Source organism: Mustela erminea, chromosome 10 (assembly GCF_009829155.1).
Source record: "Mustela erminea isolate mMusErm1 chromosome 10, mMusErm1.Pri, whole genome shotgun sequence".
Taxonomy (NCBI): Eukaryota; Metazoa; Chordata; class Mammalia; order Carnivora; family Mustelidae; genus Mustela; species Mustela erminea.
The window spans coordinates 80,953,366-80,972,108 of record NC_045623.1 but is presented as its reverse complement, the minus strand read 5'-3'; the positions used below and the strand labels follow the sequence as shown (position 1 = coordinate 80,972,108).

General features: G+C 53.4%; 4 protein-coding genes across 8 annotated transcripts in view; 2 read left to right on the top strand and 2 right to left on the bottom strand.

Annotated features, from left to right (window-relative positions):
* The first annotated feature begins 450 nt into the window (after nt 1-450).
* On the top strand, nt 451-6,058 carry MANEAL (mannosidase endo-alpha like). 3 transcript variants are annotated; one of them, XM_032361217.1, is made up of 5 exons: nt 451-1,177; nt 2,412-2,521; nt 3,376-3,452; nt 4,508-4,551; nt 4,785-4,924. In XM_032361217.1, the coding sequence occupies exons 1-5, from the start codon at nt 628-630 to the stop codon at nt 4,811-4,813; spliced, it is 810 nt and encodes a 269-aa protein (XP_032217108.1). In that variant the 5' UTR covers nt 451-627; the 3' UTR covers nt 4,814-4,924. The 3 variants fall into 3 exon arrangements, with proteins under 3 accessions (XP_032217108.1, XP_032217107.1, XP_032217109.1); XM_032361216.1 differs by having other exon boundaries at nt 490-1,177; nt 4,508-6,058; XM_032361218.1 differs by lacking the exons at nt 451-1,177; nt 3,376-3,452 and having other exon boundaries at nt 2,451-2,521; nt 4,508-6,058.
* A 777-nt stretch (nt 6,059-6,835) lies between these two features.
* Nucleotides 6,836-11,024, bottom strand: YRDC (yrdC N6-threonylcarbamoyltransferase domain containing). Its single transcript, XM_032361219.1, has 5 exons — nt 10,612-11,024; nt 9,941-10,055; nt 9,698-9,817; nt 7,959-8,101; nt 6,836-7,648 (listed from the first exon to the last, which is right to left on the bottom strand). The coding sequence occupies exons 1-5, from the start codon at nt 11,001-11,003 to the stop codon at nt 7,588-7,590; spliced, it is 831 nt and encodes a 276-aa protein (XP_032217110.1). The 5' UTR covers nt 11,004-11,024; the 3' UTR covers nt 6,836-7,587.
* Nucleotides 11,025-11,032: 8 nt separating this feature from the next.
* C10H1orf122 (chromosome 10 C1orf122 homolog) lies at nt 11,033-12,277 on the top strand. Of its 2 annotated transcripts, none has more exons than XM_032361221.1 (3): nt 11,033-11,129; nt 11,355-11,556; nt 11,804-12,277. In XM_032361221.1, the coding sequence occupies exons 2-3, from the start codon at nt 11,509-11,511 to the stop codon at nt 11,897-11,899; spliced, it is 144 nt and encodes a 47-aa protein (XP_032217112.1). In that variant the 5' UTR covers nt 11,033-11,129; nt 11,355-11,508; the 3' UTR covers nt 11,900-12,277. The 2 variants fall into 2 exon arrangements, with proteins under 2 accessions (XP_032217112.1, XP_032217111.1); XM_032361220.1 differs by having other exon boundaries at nt 11,123-11,262.
* Nucleotides 12,278-12,399: 122 nt separating this feature from the next.
* MTF1 (metal regulatory transcription factor 1) overlaps nt 12,400-18,743 on the bottom strand; it is a 42,139-nt gene continuing 35,795 nt past the window's right edge. For both annotated transcript variants that reach the window (XM_032361214.1, XM_032361215.1), the window contains exon 11: nt 12,400-18,219. In XM_032361214.1, the coding sequence (XP_032217105.1) occupies nt 17,792-18,219 (428 nt within the window). In that variant the 3' untranslated portion in view covers nt 12,400-17,791. The remainder of the gene's footprint in view (nt 18,220-18,743) is intronic.

Below are 18,743 nucleotides of genomic sequence, written 5' to 3'. Positions count from 1 at the left end.
TTCAGAGGGTGCCTGGGGTGTGAGACAGGGTCCGAGGGATGGGGGATGCCGAATGCAAAGAAGGGAGGTCCCTGAGATCAGTACCGAGGCGGTCAGTGGTCGTGAGGAGGGATGAGCCGGCAAGGAGATCCCTGGAGAGAGAGACGGACACGGACAGTCGCATTCTTCCCCACCCAGGCCCTGCTCCCACGCCCTCCGGCGCCGCCGCCGCGACCTTCCCCTGGGCCCCGGAGGGAGGGCATTCGCCTTCCCCACTGCGTGCCTCTACGCCACTGTCCCGGGCCTAAAGGCGACAAGTGCTCGGCGAGCCGCGCATCTTGACCAGGCCCCTGCTCCTTTGGCTCCGGGAACTCGCAGCTCTACTGCTCTTTGCCTCTCCTCTCGTCCACTCCCCCCTCGGCTCCTGACCACTTGGTCTGCGCCATCTGCATTCGCAGTGTGCCGGGCCCGCCCGCACTGCGGGGGAGAGGCGGGGAGCCGCCCACGCCGCGCTCGGCGCTTGGCGCTCGGCGTCGCCGTCTCCCTGGGACGCGCGCGGGCGGCGCGGCGCGCGGGAGCCGGGCGGGCAGCCATGGCGTGGCGGGCGGGGAGGTAGCCGGGCGGGCCGCGGGGAGCGCAGGGGCCGCCATGGCCCGGCGGCGGCGCCGCGCCTGCATCGCGCTGTTCCTGGTGCTGCTCTTCGCCTTCGGCACCCTCATGGGCCTGCGCACGCTCAAGGCCCCGGACGGACTGCCGGCGCTGGGCCCCGGCCTGGAGCTGGCGCCCTTTGAGCGACGCCCGGAGGGAGCCCCCGCGCCAGCCGCCCGGGCCCCGGCCGCCCCCGCCGCGCCGCCCCCGCCGCCGCCGCCGCCCCGCACCGCTGGCCCGGGCAGTCCCCCGGGCCCGGCCCCCGCGGAGGCCGAGCCCGCCCCCGGGCAGAGTCTGCGCGTCTACTCGGACCTGCACGCCTTCTACTACTCGTGGTACGGGAGCCCGCGGCGTGAGGGCCACTACATTCACTGGGACCACGTCATGGTGCCGCACTGGGACCCCAAGATCTCGGCCAGCTATCCCCGCGGCCGCCATAGTCCCCCAGACGACTTGGGCTCCAGCTTCTACCCGGAGCTGGGGCCCTATAGCTCCCGGGACCCCGAGGTGCTGCGGGAGCACATGACCCAGCTCAAGGAAGCCGCCATCGGTGAGTTCCCCCCACCCCCCGGGAGGCCCTGTTCCCCAGTCTCACCCTTCCTCAGTTTTCACACCCTAACTCCCGCTGGTCCTGTCACCGGGCCTCTGGTCCCACTCACCCTTCAGCCTGGCTTCTTACTCCCTCCCTTCTATTTTCATTCAGCACTTACCACGCGGCGCCCTCCCCCCTTGTAGTATTAAGACTCCTCCATCTCTGCCATCTGACCCCTCACAGCTGGGCCCTTTCATAGGGCGGAGCTGCCTGGAGGGCCAGTGGAAGAAGGCATTTGCTCCGAGCTGTCCCAAGTAGGGACAGCAAGGAGAGGGAGAAAGTCTTCATCTCTTGGGTTTCTAGGCTTGGGTAAGTGAGGACTGGGCATTCTGACTCTGTAGGAATGGGGTTCAGAGGAGCCATGCCTAGGATGGCAATGCTTTCACACCAGATACAGGATAGGGCAGCAACCCTTCCAGTTCTTGCTGGCTGCAGAAACAAAGTTTGCCCATATTGCATGATGAACCCAGCTGTTTGCATTGGGGGGTGGGGTGGGGGGCGGCAGGAGCTTTTCTTCAAGTATTGTGGTTGCAAAGAGGCCCCTGGGAGACTCTTGTAGGCAGGCTTGGGTGGGGAAGCTCACTTCTTTCAGACCGTGTCACTGAATTCTCCTGGATTTTAGAACACATTTCAATTTATCTAGAGATGGTTAGTGAAGGGGGGCGGTGTGTTTGAATGACAGAGACAATGGTGGGAGGTATTCACAGAGAAATACCACAGAGGCTATTCCTCAGGATTTTACAGTCTGAAGAGGCCGTCGAGACAAATGTTATTTCCCTCGGAAGGCATGAGATGACTTCTGCATGGGGCTCCTCTCCCTGCGGGAACTTAGAGGTGTCCTTCTTCTCCAGAGAGAGTACTGTGGCTTCCAGATGGGTGTGGCATTATCCACTCATTTCCTTTTGTTCTACTGCTTGCCGTTGCAAGCGGAAGCCCGCGTCCTCCTGACTTTTCTCAGGCTCCTTCCCTGCCTGATGTGCAAAGGTTCCCGCTGGCGCTGTGCTTCAGCACCGTGGGCGTGGACAGCTCCGGGAGGCTAGATTCTGGGATTCGATCCGCAGGAAGCTGGCAGGAGCCTTGCTCAAGGTTTCATTCAGAAACCATTTTGCAGTTGGAGACAGTCTGGGAGGAAATGCATCTCTGTTGCGGGGGTACTGTGTGTCTCTGAAGTAGCTTCTATGTTGTGACTCAGGCGTCCTGGTCTTGTCCTGGTACCCACCTGGTATGGCTGATGATAACGGGGAACCCTCAGATGACCTGGTACCCGCCATTCTCGACACCGCCCATCAGTATAACATCCAGGTGAGTGTCCAAGAATACGTCAGGTGCTCTTTGGCCCATTCTGGAGATTTCCCCTTCTTTGCCCATAGGGTTAGTTTTGGGCTTTAGCCCACATATGGCAGATACACAGCAAGTGTGGTATTGGGGGTGCGGTTCTAATAAATAGCACCTGTCCCTCTTATTCTCTTGAATTTTGGGGGGGAAACTGGGAAAACTAAATTTAGGAGAAATGGGAAGACTTAATAAGTATCACTGTGATAGAGGTTAGGGTGGAGACCCTGACTCTGGATAGATGGCAGGCAATCGCCAAACATCTCAGATCGCTAGTAGGAGGCAGTGCTGGGCCTCAAGGAGGGGAGTATAGACAGGCAGGTGCACTTTCAAGATGATGGGGTGGAGCTAAACATGTCCACTTATTTTCCCCAAATGAACCAAATAAGTTATTCCCCTCTCCTGGGGTGAAGGAAGAGAAACAGCAGAGCAGAGCCCCATCCCTGTTCCTGAGCCCATCACTGACATGTTAACAGATCAGAGCACCTTCGCCGGACAGCTTCAGCACACTTGTTCCCATGGTTTCAGATAGCTAGTGCCAATCATATAGAGCTGGCACGTAAGCTTAAACCAATTAGCCATCCAGTGATGGCTAAACCAATTAGCCATCCCATGGGAATGATTCCCAGATGCCCTGCTGTGGGAGGTGGCCAGGCTTCTTGCCCCTCTTTTTCCGACCCTAAGGGCAGTGGCTGCTTTTATCTCTGTTATGCCCACTGTTGCCAAGCCTCCTCCTTTAAGCCCCAGTGGAGCATGAGCCTTATTATGGGTTGTGACTTGTGGGCAGATACTCACCTGACCAGTACCTCCTCTGTTTGTGCCAGGTGGCCTTCCATATCCAACCCTACAAGGGCCGGGATGACATCACTCTGCATGACAACATCAAGTACATCATTGACACGTAAGGCTGCTATGGAGTCTGGATCTTGATGGGGATCAAAAAGGGGGACGGGGATAGACTTAGAGGGTTAGGTCGAGAGACACCAGGGAAGAATGTCGGTGTCCTCAGCAGCTCCTTCCCAGTAATACAGTACTAGGCTTGGAGTCAGCAACATGGGTTTGAATTCCAGTTCTGCAGCCTCCAATCTGTGATCTGATGCAAGCCTCTTAACCTTTGAGTCTCATGAGAGTTACGGGAGTTAAAATATGTGAAAGTGCCTTGTACAGCGCTTGCAGTTTCATCCATTCATTCAAAAAATATTTTGAGTGCCTTCCGGTGTCCGGGCTCTGTCCTGAGCCCTGGCTGTATGGTCATGGGTAGGGCTAGCAAAGGTGATGTTCTAGCGTGTCGCTGCAGTGAGGCACACAGTAGTTACACATGAAAAATCACATAGTGACACATGCTATGAGAAAGTGATAGTAAAGAATAGAGCAGGGAACTGTGTTAACAGCATGCCTGAGAATGGGTGCTAGACTTTAGAACAGGTGGGCAAGGGAGCCTGAGGAGAGGAATGTGTGAGCTAACACCTGAAGGGAGTTAGCTCTGCAAAGATCTGCGGCCCATAATGGGACAAGCTTGACAGCAGAATAAGAGGCTGTGTAGCTGATGTGTGGAGATGGGGTAATGCAGGGATGGAGGTGGGGAGGGCCAGATCAAGTAGGATGGGCCTTGCCCGTCTCCGTCAGGAGTGGTCGGTTTTGGTTCATGCCTTAGAAAGAGAGTGGGTTATAGGGAACCAGAAGTGGGAGCCTGGAGACCCAGTGGCTGGCTGCCTCTGCAGTCCCAATGGGAGAGGGGGTTGGTGTGGTGTGGGACTGGAAGTGAGGCTTTAATGGAGGGAGGTTGAGGCTGGGGAGAGGAGAGTGGGAACTCGGTTCTTGCTATGAGGCACGAAGAGTGCAAGCACGGGGAAGGGCTGGATCCCGAATCACACTTGGGCATCAGGAAGGACCTGACCCGTGGCTTGCCGCCCTCCTCGGCCACCAGCTCAGGTTGTTCTCCCTCCTGCTCCTCAGGTATGGCTCCCATGGTGCGTTTTACCGCTATAAGAACAGCATGGGTAAGAGCCTTCCACTCTTTTATATCTATGACTCCTACCTGACATCCCCTGAGGCCTGGGCCCACCTCCTGACTCCCAACGGGCCCCACTCCGTCCGCAACACCCCCTACGATGGGGTCTTCATCGCGCTGCTGGTGGAAGAGGGCCACACCCACGACATCCTGGCGGCCGGGTTTGACGGCATGTACACCTACTTCGCCTCCAACGGTTTCTCCTTCGGCTCCTCCCATCAGAACTGGAAGGCTGTGAAGAGCTTTTGTGATGCCAACAACCTCATGTTCATCCCCAGCGTGGGGCCTGGCTACATTGACACCAGCATCCGGCCCTGGAACAACCACAATACTCGGAACAGGGTCAATGGCAAGTACTACGAGACAGCCCTGCAGGCAGCCCTGACCGTGAGGCCTGAGATTGTCTCCATCACGTCTTTCAATGAGTGGCACGAGGGCACCCAGATCGAGAAGGCCATCCCGAAGAAGACGCCAACACGTCTGTACCTGGACTACCTGCCTCACCAGCCCAGCCTGTACCTGGAGCTGACTCGCCGCTGGGCAGAGCACTTCATCAAAGAGAAGGAGCAGTGGCTGATGTGAGGAGCCTGGCCACGAGGTGCCGATGTCCTGGCCTCCCCGGAAGGTGTCACCGTGTGGGGCTCAGCTGTGGTGGGAGACACTCGCTGGCCTCCCCAGTTAGCAGCAGGGCGCCTCTGGGTGGCCCATCGAGCCTGGGCCAGTGGGGACCAGAGCTTCCTCCTCAGGCATGTGGCACTGGGGTGCTTTGTAAGGATGGGAAGTAAGGCGGGGCTCCCAAGAGGGACCCAGAGAGGCTGGCAGGTGACTGGACTCAGCCCAGGGCCATTCCAGAACCTGGAGAAACACTTTAGAATTATCCCTTTGAGCTTGGAACTCAGCAGGTTGGTGGTGCATAGCAGTCCCCAGGTCACTGCTGTCAGGAGGGTTCAGGGCTCTGGGCAAGCAGGTGCCCTGCTTCCTCTCTGGCCTTCCCATAGCATCTGTCTTCTCCAAGTGAGGGAACCATATCTGAGACTTCCCAAAATGGGAATTTTAGGTCGAAGCCCCACAGTAGACCCTTGAACACAACAATCAGGAAATAACCCTGAGCATTTGTACACTCATCCAACACATACTAATGGAGCACGTACTATGTGCTAGGCGCTGTGGAGAGACTTCATACGGGAAGGTTCTTTTCTTCCAGAAGCTTACAGGATCCAGCTTTCCTTATTTGGCGTGGCCTTGTAGCTAGTACCTGAGCAGTTTTTCTTTTTTTGCCGTTTTCTCCAGTGCTGGGAGTTCAGTTTTTTCCTCCTCTAAGAAGATACCTCTGTGCCCCAGAGCCCACATTTCCCCAGATGACCATCTAGCTCCAGGGAGAGGACCAGGACATCCTCCCTCCCTCCGGCTGCCTAAACCGAATGAGGCCCACTCGGTGGGGCCATTTTCAGTGCTACTGTGATTTGTAGTAATTAAATATAACATGATCTTCTCAAGTAAGCATTCCTTCACTCTCTTCAGGCCTTCCTGAACTCTGAGCCCTCCCTCAAATGCGTGACAGACACGAGATGGGCTGGCCAGTGTCAGCACAATGAAGAGTGAGTTTGCTTAAGAAACCAGGAATATAAAGAAGATGTTTAGAGGGGACATTTAACAGTGCTTATTTACAAATAAATGAATCTACTCATTATAGGGGCCCTCAGGGCAGGTCCTGGAACACCTTCTTGGCAAGGTTTAGGAGCTACTTGGAAATATGTGCATTACTTTATGGGCTCAAGCTTGAATCCCACTTGTGGGACCAGGGTGCAAGGCAGGAGGGGAGGAAGTGGGGCCTACGGATTACCATGGGACCCCCAGCTCCCGTGAGGTAATGGGCACTGGATGCCATGGTGGACAGGGCAGATCAGGACAGGAGCACAGGGCTGCACGGCGCCCCGCAGTACTTCACAGAAACAAGACACACTGAGGCTTCATTTCACACACACACGGTTTGAAAAATACTAAAAATACGGCAAGCTCAGGGTCAGGAGCAGTAATTCTCATTCATGACAGCCTGGTCAGTTCTTTCAAAGGCTAATCTGTAATGAGAGCCATAAAGATGTTCATACACTTTAACCCTATAATCCTAATCCCTGAGGAAGTAATTCAAAAGAAGAAAAATAAACTATTTACAAAACATTTTCTATTAAAGAAAAACAAGGTTCAAATAACCAAGAGTAATTCTGTTTAACACTTGGCATACATGTGAATAAAGGCTCTGAGTACATACCGGATTCAATAAAGGTATTATAGGCATAACTCATTATAATTTATTTTATGAATAAATAAGGAAAAAAGCCACTGGCTGAGAAGAGTAGTGAAGATATGTTTTCCCATATTCTTTTGATTTGGCCTTCCTCAGCCCCACCCCCTGCCAAGTGAGCTCACTTCCCACCGTTAGTCCAGAATGCTGACTCTCCACCAGGCCTTAAGGCACACCACACCACCAGCCTCTCCGGTTTGGAGAAAACAGTGTTGGGCCTGTGGCTCAACAGTCTTTATCCTTCTCTAGGTCCAGCTTCAGGTGCCTAAGTACATGTCTTTGGTCACTGGAGACTTAACCAGCTGGTGCTCTGGCTGATTTGGACCTTAAATGCCACTACCTGCCAGAGAGGGGGCTCTGACTGGATTCCGTATCTGTTCCTCAAATTACTTCTCAAAAAAAATTTTTTTCAAAAGAAACTTATCAGAACAAGGCCATCTAAGGAATGTTCTCAAACAAAATCTCTAAGTCAGCTTTTGGCTGATACATGAAATCACAGATAATAAACAGGACCTCCCCCACCAGGTATCAGACGAAACCAGCAGCTTCTGGGACTTGGTGTGCAGTATTCAGAAAGACACAGTGCCTTCAAGAGTCAGGACTAGTGACGCTGCAGCCCCAGTGGCCTCTCTCAATGAGGCCGTGCCAGTCCCCAGTGGACAGACACATAGTGTCCAGCACCAGTCCTTGGGCCTTCCCCCTACCCAAGATGCAAAAGCAGGATCAGTGTGAGGGGAGGAGCCCATACTTCTGTTGGAGGATGGCTGTAGTACTCTCCAGGGCACTGAGAAAAAAAAATGGAGGCAGTTAAAGTCTGACTTCTCAAAGTTCCGAGCCCACCAGAGTCTGCTGATCAGTGACCTCTAAACCCTCAGGTCTTAAATATGCTCTCGTCACCAAACCCGTGATGAATTCTTTAAATCCCCAAAAAGCCAGCAAATGGCAGCAAACCCAGTCCATCCACCACTGCTCCAAACCTGCCCACCCCACCCAGGACAAGGTAGGAGTGCCAATCCTTATTTTATTAAGGCCTTTTTTTTTTCCCCACCTTCCAACCTTCCTCAAATTCCTTCCCCGTGCCATAGCAGACTCACCAGCCTGGACGAATGATGCCAAACTTTCCAGGTACAGACAAATCAACCACAGTTGAGCCCAGGCGATACTCAGGGCTCTGGCCGTTCCCAATTGGTCCCCCATCAATGACCAGGGACAACTGAGGCCAGAGGTCCTGGAACTCCTGAGAAGAGGGAGAGGAAGATCATGGACACCAACTCTGGCATCCACAATGATGTCCCTGTGCACGCAACGTGTACAAGGAGACAAAGCCCGCACACGTCTAAAACAAGAGGCATCTTCCTCTAAGCAGGGAAGGAACCTCCTTCAGTTAAGGTTTGTCAGCATCTAGGACATGGCATCCTATGGGGTTCGGAGCTGCCCCAGGTTAGCACTTCAAGGAACATCTATCTAGAGCTTTAAAAAAAAAAAAACCTCACTGTGCCAAGAGGAGCTTGCACACAGGGCTTCTGTCAGAGACATACAGGTCCGATGACTGGAGGTCTAGGTGGATGTCCAAAGATGTAGGCTTTTACCCTGAACTTTTGCCCAAATTTCTGAGTCAGTGCATGCAAGTTATGTCATCCAGTGCATCTCCTGGCTCTCAGGAGAACTCTGGGTAAGGTCAGGGAGAGGAAGGCAGGGTGCATTCTGCACATGCGTGACACCAGCTCTCAGTCCTTGGGTTGTGGGAAGGATAGCCCCTCCGAAATCCGTGGTCTGAACTGTTAACTGGCTTAGAGCATCACCCACTCTCCCTGCCACCACCACTCACAAAAACCCTGCAGTGGTGGCTAAGCCTGGGCATTTGGGATGGAGGAGCGTAACCACCAGTTTCTGTACTGGACAGGTCAACTGTGTGTTGACAAGAATACCCCCACTCCCATCCCCATTGCCTCAGGCATAGCCACCAGGTAAAGCCTGCAGTCCCAGAATAAGACAGGATGCTGGACTCTCAGTTTCTAAGGCCCCTGAAGCCACTCTCTAGGTCTGGACATGGAAAACCCCATCACTGTGCTGTGTTTTACATTTTAGTTCAGGAAGAAGAAAAGTGGTAAGTGACATCTTTTTTTTTTTAAGATTTTATTTATTTATTTGAGAGAGAGAGCTCACGTGCACACAGCAGGGATAGTGGCAAGCAGAGGGAGAGGGAGAAGGAGGCTCCCCAAAAGGGAGCCTGATGTGGGGCTAGATCCCAGGACCCTGGGATCAGAACCTGAGCCAAAGGCAGGGCACTGAGAAACCAGTTGAGCCACCAGGCACCCCTGTAACTGTCATTTCTTTGTGTTGTCATTCGTTCCAAGCTATGCAGTCAAGACAGAATTAGAATGGATTCTTTGACCTGGCTAGTGGCCAGGGAAGAGAACAGGGTCAGGAGTCCCTGGGCCAAGTGATTTAACTTTCTGGAGCCTTAACTGTCTTTACAGCACTGTTGTAAAGACTTAGTACCTGACTATACTTTCCAACGGCTACCACCACAAAAAGAACAAAAGAATTAGATTCACCATGCCGTTCCTTATTATTAAAAAGACAACAAGAAGAAAACACCAATTCTTCCCCTCGCCTCTCAAGCTTTTCAATTAAACCTTTCCAAGATTCTTTAATTTGGATCCCCCCACCATGCTACCCCACCCCTGCCAACTGGACAGACCTCCCACCATCAGACTAAATGGATGAACTCCTGCAAGGCGCTCCGGTGAACCATCCATCAGCCCTACTGACTCAGAGGAAACTGTGTCTGGCCTGGTGGTGTTTCTGCAGGGAGGGCTGGGTAATTTACCTCGACATTCAGAGAACTGGCCTGGGAGCTCAGGTTGGCACTGGTGAGAGCGAGTGGTCCCCCAAACACCTGGACCAAATCCTGTATGAAGGCATGATCAGGAATCCGGATGCCTACAAGCTATGAGGCAAGGGAAAAGAAGATAGTCAGAAAGGCTGGAAGGGGTAGGGAATGGCTCTCTCCTGGATCCTAGTGAAAGCCAGATGGCAGAAGTCTGGGGACACAGGAGAAACTCTGACTCACAGGAGTAAAGGGATTCAGGTCCTTATTGAGCTCCTCTGAGCGTTCCAACACCAGAGTCACTGGTCCTGGTAGTAAGTCCTTCAGGAGTCCCTCAGGTACTCTCACATGGCAGTACCTGAAAAACAGAGATGGCACAAATCTACCCAAGAATGAAGGGTCTCTGCTGGTCCTATTCCAGACGGTAGACAGATCCAGAAAATGGGAACCTGGGACTACAATGGGATCTGTCTTCCCTCTTCACCTCCCTAAGAGTTTGAGAAGGCAGTGCTCCAGAGGAACACCCACGGCTTGGAGCCCACATGCCTCTGGTCTCCGGGACTACAACAGCTGCACCGTTATCACGCTCCGTGTTTCATTTTCTTCCAGGCATCCCCAGAGCGTTTGTTTCCTTTGTTGCCGTTTTTAAACCGTGGGAGTCCCGACCCCCTCCCCTCATCATCACAAAATCGCCGGGAGGATAGGGACCCTGTCTGCCTCGTTCATCGCTGCGCCCCAGCACCCCTCTCAGGGACTGGAAGACGTTAAGTGCTCGATACACACTTCCAGTTCCGGATTCCTGGGTGAGCCTGGACAAGCCCCTCCCGCTCTCTGCGCCTCAGTCTCCCAAGCCTGTCACCGGAAGCCCCTCCCGCGGTGCCGCCCCCAGCGGGGCCGGGTCGGGGCGGCCTCACCTGTAGACGTCGGCCACGCGGCCCAGGCAGACGGCCAGCGGCTTGGCCTCGCTGCGGCCCTTGAGGCGGTACACAGCGCCCAGTGCCGCAGAGCAGCTCGCCGAGCAGGCCAGGCCGTACAGCGTGTCGGTGGGGACGGCCACCACGGCGCCGGCGCGCAGCTCGGCCACGGCGGCCCGCAGCGCCTCGGTCCAGCCGGCGCGCTCCGGGCTTGCGGCCCGCACGGCCCCGCTCCCTGGGAGCCGGAACAGCCGGGCCCCCGGCGCCGCCGGAGCGGGGCTCGGCGGGCGGAGGAGGCGGCCCCTCCGGGCGGAGCCCGCCGGCCCCTCGCTCAACCCCACGCTGGCAGCCACCGCGGCCCTCAGCCCCCTGCACGGACGCGCCGGAGACATCCGCCAGGGCCCGCTTCCGGGAGGAAGTGACGCGCCCAGTCAGCTTCCGGCCGGGGAGGCTCGGCCCCACCTCCGCGCCGGGCAACTTAAAGGGACCGCGACCCCCAGGAGGATTGAAGGAGACCGGTGGGGACGGGGCGGGGCGCAGCTTTGCGGAGCCCTAGCGCAGCGCTGGGGAGGGGGGCGGCCGAAAGGGGGGCGGTGGTCGGGCCGCGCAGGCGGAGATGGAATGGGGCCCGGGCTCAGACTGGTCACGGGGGTGAGAGGGGGCCCGTCGGGGCGGGGGGAAGGGGCTCGGACCCCGCGCGAGCGCCGGCCCTGACCGTGTGTCTCTCGCTCTCTCCCGGGCAGGGAGGCTGCCGGCGTGGACCGTGGGAAGGCGGGGCTGGGGCTCGGCGGGAGGCCACCCCCGCAGCCGCCCCGGGATGAGCGCGCCCAGCAGCTGCTGGACGCGGTGGAGCAGCGGCAGCGGCAGCTCCTGGACACCATCGCCGCCTGCGAGGAGATGCTGCGGCAGCTGGGCCGCCGGCGCCCGGAGCCGGCTGGTGGCGGGGTCAGTGCCCACCCCGGGCTGGGCCTGGGAGGTGGGAACTGCCCCGTGGCTGGACTTGCTAAGCCCTAGCTTCCCCTGGAGGGTGGAAGAGTGTCCCCACCGCCTTACTTACCCCTGAACCTCCTTTCATCTGGGCAAGAGGCTTTGAAAAAGTTGTGCTATCCAAATGCCAAGTGGCCATGTCCTTGCGGGGCCTAATCTCAAGGCCTTTCCTCCCAGCCTCACTTTTCCTTTCTGTTCCAACCAGAACGTCTCAGCCAAACCCGGAGCACCTCCCCAGCCAGCTGTCTCCGCCAGAGGTGGCTTTCCAAAGGATGCTGGCGATGGAGCTGCGGAGCCCTGAGCATCCCTGATGGGCACCCTGACTTCTCTCCCTCCCGGGGCTGGTGGCTGAACTCTGAACAACTCCCTTCAATAAAGGGGCCAGTCTTCACTGGCAGTGGCTGGTACTTGGCTCTCAGCCTGGGGTGGCAGCTCTGCTAGCAGCTGGGTTCACTCCCACTTCATCCTGGCTGAAGGCAGTGCTGAGCTTTGAAATGTAGCCAACAAATACCCTGTCTGATTACCCGGATTTGGACAGACCAGCAGTGCTCTCCAGAGTGGTCTGGCCTGCTTTGGGGGATCCAGGTGGTGTTACATGTCCATTTCATGCTTTGGGGGCTCCTAGCCCCACAAAACACTTTTAGCAGAGCCTTGATTAAAAGGAAACCTGCAGACTTTCCTGGTGACCGACCTTTCCTTTCTGTCCCCCAAGACTCAGCTGGGGAGGGGAGGGGGTGGTAAGTAGAGGAAAATCATCAGCCATGGGTAGGTTTGGGAAGAAATGCCACAGATACTACCAGATTTAAATAAGCATTTAATTAGGATTTCATTAGTATTTAATATTGCTTTTTCAATTCCAAAAAGTTAAATTTTCACTTCTTAGCAGATATTTTAAAGTACAATATTAAGTTTATACAAAATGAGCAATTAAGCAAACACCATTATTTCACATTCTTCAAAAATACAAATTCATATTTACTCTTTTTTGGGTTTGGAGGTTTCTTCCTTTGGAAGTACTGAACCTGTAACGTTTTCATATCGCTCGGTGGAAGTCCGTTGTTCCCATGTTTCACACTTCAATAACTTTGATAGGCTTTCACATAATCCAAATAAAACCATTGGAGATTTAAAAAACTGTCACCAAGACCTCCGGCCAATGACTACTAGTGTGTGTCAAAAAAAGAAGGCTCTCTGTGGGTCTTGCCTTTCCTGGCCAGATGCAAGCCAGGGATTCAGCAAAATCCTGTTTCCAGCCACCTTCCCCAAAAAGGGACTTGGAAGAGTTGACAGGGAAAGGTAACAGCCACCTTGAGCTCTGACCCTCCACCCCCACATTCTCCAAAACACAACAAAGGATGTAGACTGTTGAACCAAAGGCGCCTCAGGGAGGCCTAAGGACGTGGGAGAAGGGCAAGAGAGGCCTCTGACTTGGCACCACTACGAGGATAACAAGGATATTGCAAAAAACACCCCTGGGTTTTGGTGAAAAAAGGTTTTATGAAAAATTTTCCCATAAGAAAAAGAGTAGAAACTGCATTGCGCTGAGAAAGTGACACTACATTATCACCCAATTTTTGGCCAGCAGGCACACCACCAAAAGGGCAGTGTGTGGTTTTAAACTTTGCTTCCAGTAAAAAAAGCTTGTACTATGTACACATTGACGTAAGATCCAGTTTAATTTGCATTTTTCAGTGCAGACTGAGAAGCCCTCTGGAACAGGAATAACAGTGAGAAATGCCCCAACAGTGATCATCCGCTTCCCCCAAGGGGCATGAGAGGAAATTCGGGACTCTCCCTGTCCCCCAAAACTCTGCAAGAGGAAACAGGCTAAACTGACTACCAACCAGAAATATGCAAAATTCCATTTTGTTGCCTCCCCCCGCCCCCACCCTAATATTAGGGAATGGACAACTTCCCATCTATGTTACAGCAGGCCCATTTGCATATTGATCTGTGGAAATCCTTCTGCTTTGGCTGAAGTGTTATGTCAAAACTTCTCTATTCTACTGTAGCCTGAGAATTGAAGATAAAATGGGGGGGTACTCCCCCCCAGACAAAAGGGAAATATGGGGGAAGGAAGAAAGTAAAAAAAGATTATTAACAGCTTTGTTTACTGGATTTAAGGAAGGCTGGAGACCTTTTTTCTTCAAGAATCAACACGGGTGGCGAGGGGAGCAGTAGGAAAATGGCTCATGTTGCCCGCTCCCCCACTACCACCACAACCTCCCAGACATGTTTCTGATTGGTGGTGGAGGAAAATGTAACTCTAGCAATACTGTTGCAGTTCCACAAATCAATGGTTTCAGTGACTCTGGAGAAGTCTTTAGGATTACGGACAATGAACGTGATTACAAATAGAAAAGTCTAGAAGGTGCCAGGTTTCTACTAGGAACAACCTGTTCCTTCCTTTCAGGCATCACTTTGTAATGGTGAAGGTGGGGCAAGATGGCAAGGGACCAAGAAGTGATGAGAAAGGGCCTCAACAGTCAGCAGAAGAAAACAGGACCCGCAGCAGTTCTTCAGAGAGCCTGAGGGGGCGCCCTCGGGCACACAGGGAAGGCTTGCATAGATTGAAGCAGTTGCTGAGAATGCATAATAGTGTTTCCCTATGGACAGCCTCCCAGCACAGGGCTGATCAGAGTGGAAAAACGCGGCCAGGCCAGGGCCACATGGGACAACGACCGTCAAGCTACACATATTGCACCAAGGTAAGTGCTTTTCTTTTCACACCTCAATTTAAATTTTTATTCTGAGCAAAAAATAAAACTTTGTGGAAAGTATATATATGTATATATATATACACAAAAGAAATTGCAGCAATTGGGTTAAAGATAAAATAACCTAAAGTGCTTTTTTATTTTATTATTTCTTTAATATACCAATATGAGGTTCTGCAAACTCATCCCTCTGGACACATTCAGCATTATACTATACAAAGTCTCTCAGGAAAACCCACCCACACCCTCCACAATCCCCATCAGCCCACTGCCTTGACCCTGAAGGTGAAACTCCCATCTACTGATTTTCCCAGAGCTGGTGGAGAGAAGTCCCTGGCTTCTACACAGAGAGGTCATCACGCCTTAAGGCCCCTCCTGGGCTTTGTACCATGATCTCCTTCTAAGGGGAAAGGAGTGGAATTTAATAAATGACACCGACTCTTGTCACCAAACAAGCGATGCCCCATTGAGGCTGACCAGATTCCTCTCCCCACCACTGCCCACCCCCCAAGGATAGGCAGGGCCATTCTCCCTCGATGTCCCAGCCACCTCCTGGGGAAGAGCCCACATCACTAAGGCAGCTTGAGGGTGCCAGCCGGTCTCCTACCCCTTCCTAAGTCCATGAACTCCAGTCCCTGGTGCTGACGACACCCTGTAAAGGGGTGGTGGAGCTGGAGATGCCAGCGGGGGCTGGAAGCATACACCTACCAGGTGGAAATGGCTAAGGTCACCATGGTTATAAAAAAGGCTTGATTTTACCTGCCCGAAGTCTGCAGCTCTTCCCTAACTTCACCACAGGGTCATTCCTGGGTTTGGGGACAGCACATTCTCCATGAAGGCTCGTTCTAGCTCCACTGTAGCCAGGAGCCTGCTCCCCCCAGAAGGTTCCTGGCACCAGAGGCCAGGCTTTGCAGGAGGTGATAGGAGGGAGAAAGCTCTGGAAGAGGAAGGAAAGACTGCCTGTCCCGTGGAAAAAACCTGCTCTTCACAATTGCTCACTAGCATTTTAAGCACATTCCTGATTTTTCAAAAGCTAACTGGCTCTGATAGTCCCCCTGTAATTTTGAGTCACCCTCAAAAGGCAGATACTTCAACTAGATAAATCTGTCAGCCTAAATACTGTTTAAAGATGCTTCTTCATCACCCCCAATCTTTGGAGAGCAGAAAAGCCAATGACCTCGCTAGGCCCAAGAGGAGCACAGCTCTGGCTAGCTAGAAAGAAGCAATCATGAAACCAGGGATACTTCCAATGACCTTCCCTGGGCTTCCAGGGAGGTTTCCCACCTCAGCTCCCAGGGAACCGACTCCCAGGTGCCCCCAGACTGGGTATGTGGGGAGGTCATTTGTAACCTCAGATATGAGCTATCTTTGGGACCCTGTCGCTTTGCTCTGTCTGAAGTTGTAGCAAAAACAGCCTCAAAGCTTCCTATGGGTACAAGACCGAGACAGCCATGGATAACCCACACTCAGCAACTAATTTTCCAGAAAGACTAAGCCACTGTGGTAATAGAAGATTCCTTTCCCCTTATCAACTTCTGCTGAAGTCAGTGGTCACCAGAACCCACCAGCCTTTGGGGGAGGGGAGTGCAGAAAGTCAAGAAGAAATGGATTCTCTGGACTAGACTCCTGGAATGAGAAACCATCAGCTGCCTGAGGGAAAGTCCTTTTCTCATGGCAGTAACAACATTTACTACCTCTGCCTTCCCGTCCAACTCCATCCCTGAAATTCTGTCAAAGGCAGGGCCTCTGGGCCCCCAGGTAAATGATCAGCTCTGGATACTGTCTTGGCTGGCCCTGAGTAATAGCTCAGAGAACACAAGAGTGACACATGCAGATCTCTGTACGTTAGGGAATGGAAAAAGACAACAAAATTATGGCTGCGTTCTGCCTGACACTGTTGACTCAGGAGAGCAGCTGTGTTCGTGGACCCCTTTTTCTTGCTCAAGGCAGGGAACGGTCTCTTGTAGGCAGAGGCCTAGTCTACACCCTGGGCCAGGCCTCATTTCTGAGCTCAGTGAGCTTGGTGAGCACTCATGACTATGTTAATATAGCCAGTTGAGAGAAACCTTCCATTTTAGTGTGAACTGGATTTTAGGTTTTATTTTAAAGAGGCAATGACTTAGAGCCAAAGGCAGACAGATGGATATAATTCTATACACAAATCAAAAAAAATTTTTTTCCTATAACACAACTTAATGAAACATTCCAAATGAGATAACTTATTGCAACATTTCAGGCTTTTTGGTGGAAGGGGGATTTTTGTTTTGTTTTACCCTGAGTAGAAGATCATCGTTTTGTGGTTTTTGTTTTTTGTTTGTTTAGAAATCACATGACTAAGCCAAGCAAGTCACATCCTTCTTTGCACTGCACTAGACTGTATGCAAAATCCAGAGGGGTGAGAGGCAGAGATGGGAGGGGCAACCAAAAGCCTGGCTAGAACCTGGAACCAGGACACCTGGCCTGCCAAGTACATGCCACCTAAAAGAGAAAACAAAACAACAACAAACTCCCTTAAAGCTGCACTTTTTCCCGATAAGCAAAATGCAGCTCTTCTGCTCTGAGGAAGAAAATACCATTAAAGGCAAGCAGACCACCACCCTGCCACTGGCCATAAGCCACATGTCCACTCTAGGACGAAACAGGGAGGTTCCCCAAGAAAAATTCACTGCGATCCGCAAGCCCTGGCCGCCAACCAAGAGAGGCAAAGTACCAGGAAGGCAAAGACTGGGATGACGTGGCTAGAGCCTGCTCTGCACACGCACTGACAGACAGCAGTCAACAGCTCGTCCAGGGCCCCCCGAAGAACCTGATCCCCCACACAGCCTCGGGCCAGGCTTTTTGCAACCCACTGCTGGGTGACACCTGCCACAGCCACCCTGAGCTCCACCGACACCAACAGCAAACAACAAAACCACCTTACCCAGTCCCTGTCTGGCTCACGGCTGTCTGACCTGCCTTGGCATCGCCCCCTCTAATGAAGCCAGGCTCTGGCCTCCCAGGCCAGCTGTGGCCTCAGACTCAAAAGACACACAGGGAGGGAGGAGCAACACCCGACCCACTGAACTCCACTGCCCAAACCACAGAGACCCCAGTGCAAGTGATGGGCAGCATCAGACTGATGGAAGCCACACCCTTTCATTTCGAATGTTTATGCATACGAGTAACCTTAGTTTCCAAGTTCACATGACAATAAGCAAAAGTGACATACAGTGCAGCCAAACAGTTCATTTATAACTTAGCTTTTTTTGTTGTTTTTTTTTTTGTTGTTGGTTTTTTTTTTTTTTTTTCCAAAGATCAGTTCCTTAAAATGGATGCTCCTGGGATATGACTAAAGAAAATACATCTGAAAGGTGAGGATTTCAAACAGTAGATTTCTTCATCCTTTGAACTGCTGACCCACCCCCAGTGAGGCAGACACCGGCCCATCCGCCTCCCGCTCGCTCCTCCTTTCCTGGAGGTGAGCGCACGTGGCCCTTTCACTTGGAGAAGCTGGTCAGGCCCATCTCCTCCTCCCCCTGCAGTAGTGCTTCAATGGGAATCAGATTGGACGGGGTGTCCAGGCTCTGGAGGGACAAAAACTCTGACACATCCATGGCACTTAACGTTTCTGTCTGAGGGTCTGAAGGAGTCTCGGCTTGTCTGCTTTGCTCACAGGAAGAGGGTACAGCGGAGGATGTCGACAGGGGGTCAGGGGGCGAGGAAAAAGTCTGTGGTGGTAGCTTCAGGTTGGGCCCGTCAGGAGGCTGGGGGCTCGGTTCTGCAGGGGGTGGGGAAGAACAGCCCTTCCTCCTGCCCGCCGCCCGCTCCTTGGCAGAGTCCCGGCACGCGCACTGACACTGACATGCCTCCTCTTGTTTGATGATGATCACAGGAACACTGAGGCCAATCTGCTGTACAGAGTTCCCTGTGAGAGAGGCAAGAGACACTGCTCCTCAAGTAGCCGCAGGCAGGGGCGTGAGGGATGGGGGGGTACAGACTAGGTGAGCGCCGAGAGCCACAGAGGCAAGAACCGTGGGGAGGGATGATGCCACGCTCCAGGCTTCCTTCTGTCTGACACTCCCCATCCCCTCCAAGGCAAAGTCCCTTTTCCTCAGAAAGCCACTTACACCATCTAGATGACCCTGTACCTCCAGCTTTGTTTCTGGCCATTCTCCCTGGTACCCTCCATGCCAGCCACAGCAGATGCCTCCCTTTTCCTGACATGTTCTTCATACCTCTAGGACTCTGGGCTCTTCCTTCCGCCTAAACTCCCCACAGAGGGCTGCTTTTCTGGAGAACTTACTCTTCTTCTTCCTGAAGACCCAGCTCATCCTCTTTCCTGGGGGTGCCAGGCTGGGATGCCCGCAGGCTCCCACGTAGGGCTGGCCCAGGGCAGCCGGCCCACCAACTTCCTGTCTGTGTGCCAGGAGCTCCTGCCTCCCTTCGCAC

Excerpts from the sequence above, each read along its gene's own strand:
- MANEAL (XM_032361216.1), top strand. The coding sequence starts at position 628 with ATGGCCCGGCGGCGGCGCCGCGCCTGCATCGCGCTGTTCCTGGTGCTG. Across the intron at positions 2,522-3,375 it reads CCCATCAGTATAACATCCAG|GTGGCCTTCCATATCCAACC; the intron begins GTGAGTGTCCAA and ends TGTTTGTGCCAG. Across the intron at positions 3,453-4,507 it reads ATCAAGTACATCATTGACAC|GTATGGCTCCCATGGTGCGT; the intron begins GTAAGGCTGCTA and ends CCTGCTCCTCAG.
- YRDC (XM_032361219.1), bottom strand. The coding sequence starts at position 11,003 with ATGTCTCCGGCGCGTCCGTGCAGGGGGCTGAGGGCCGCGGTGGCTGCC. Across the intron at positions 9,818-9,940 it reads ACCTGAATCCCTTTACTCCT|CTTGTAGGCATCCGGATTCC; the intron begins GTGAGTCAGAGT and ends CTTGCCTCATAG. Across the intron at positions 8,102-9,697 it reads CCAGTTCTCTGAATGTCGAG|GAGTTCCAGGACCTCTGGCC; the intron begins GTAAATTACCCA and ends CCCTCTTCTCAG.
- C10H1orf122 (XM_032361220.1), top strand. The coding sequence starts at position 11,228 with ATGGAATGGGGCCCGGGCTCAGACTGGTCACGGGG. Across the intron at positions 11,263-11,354 it reads GGCTCAGACTGGTCACGGGG|GGAGGCTGCCGGCGTGGACC; the intron begins GTGAGAGGGGGC and ends TCTCCCGGGCAG. Across the intron at positions 11,557-11,803 it reads CGGAGCCGGCTGGTGGCGGG|AACGTCTCAGCCAAACCCGG; the intron begins GTCAGTGCCCAC and ends TGTTCCAACCAG.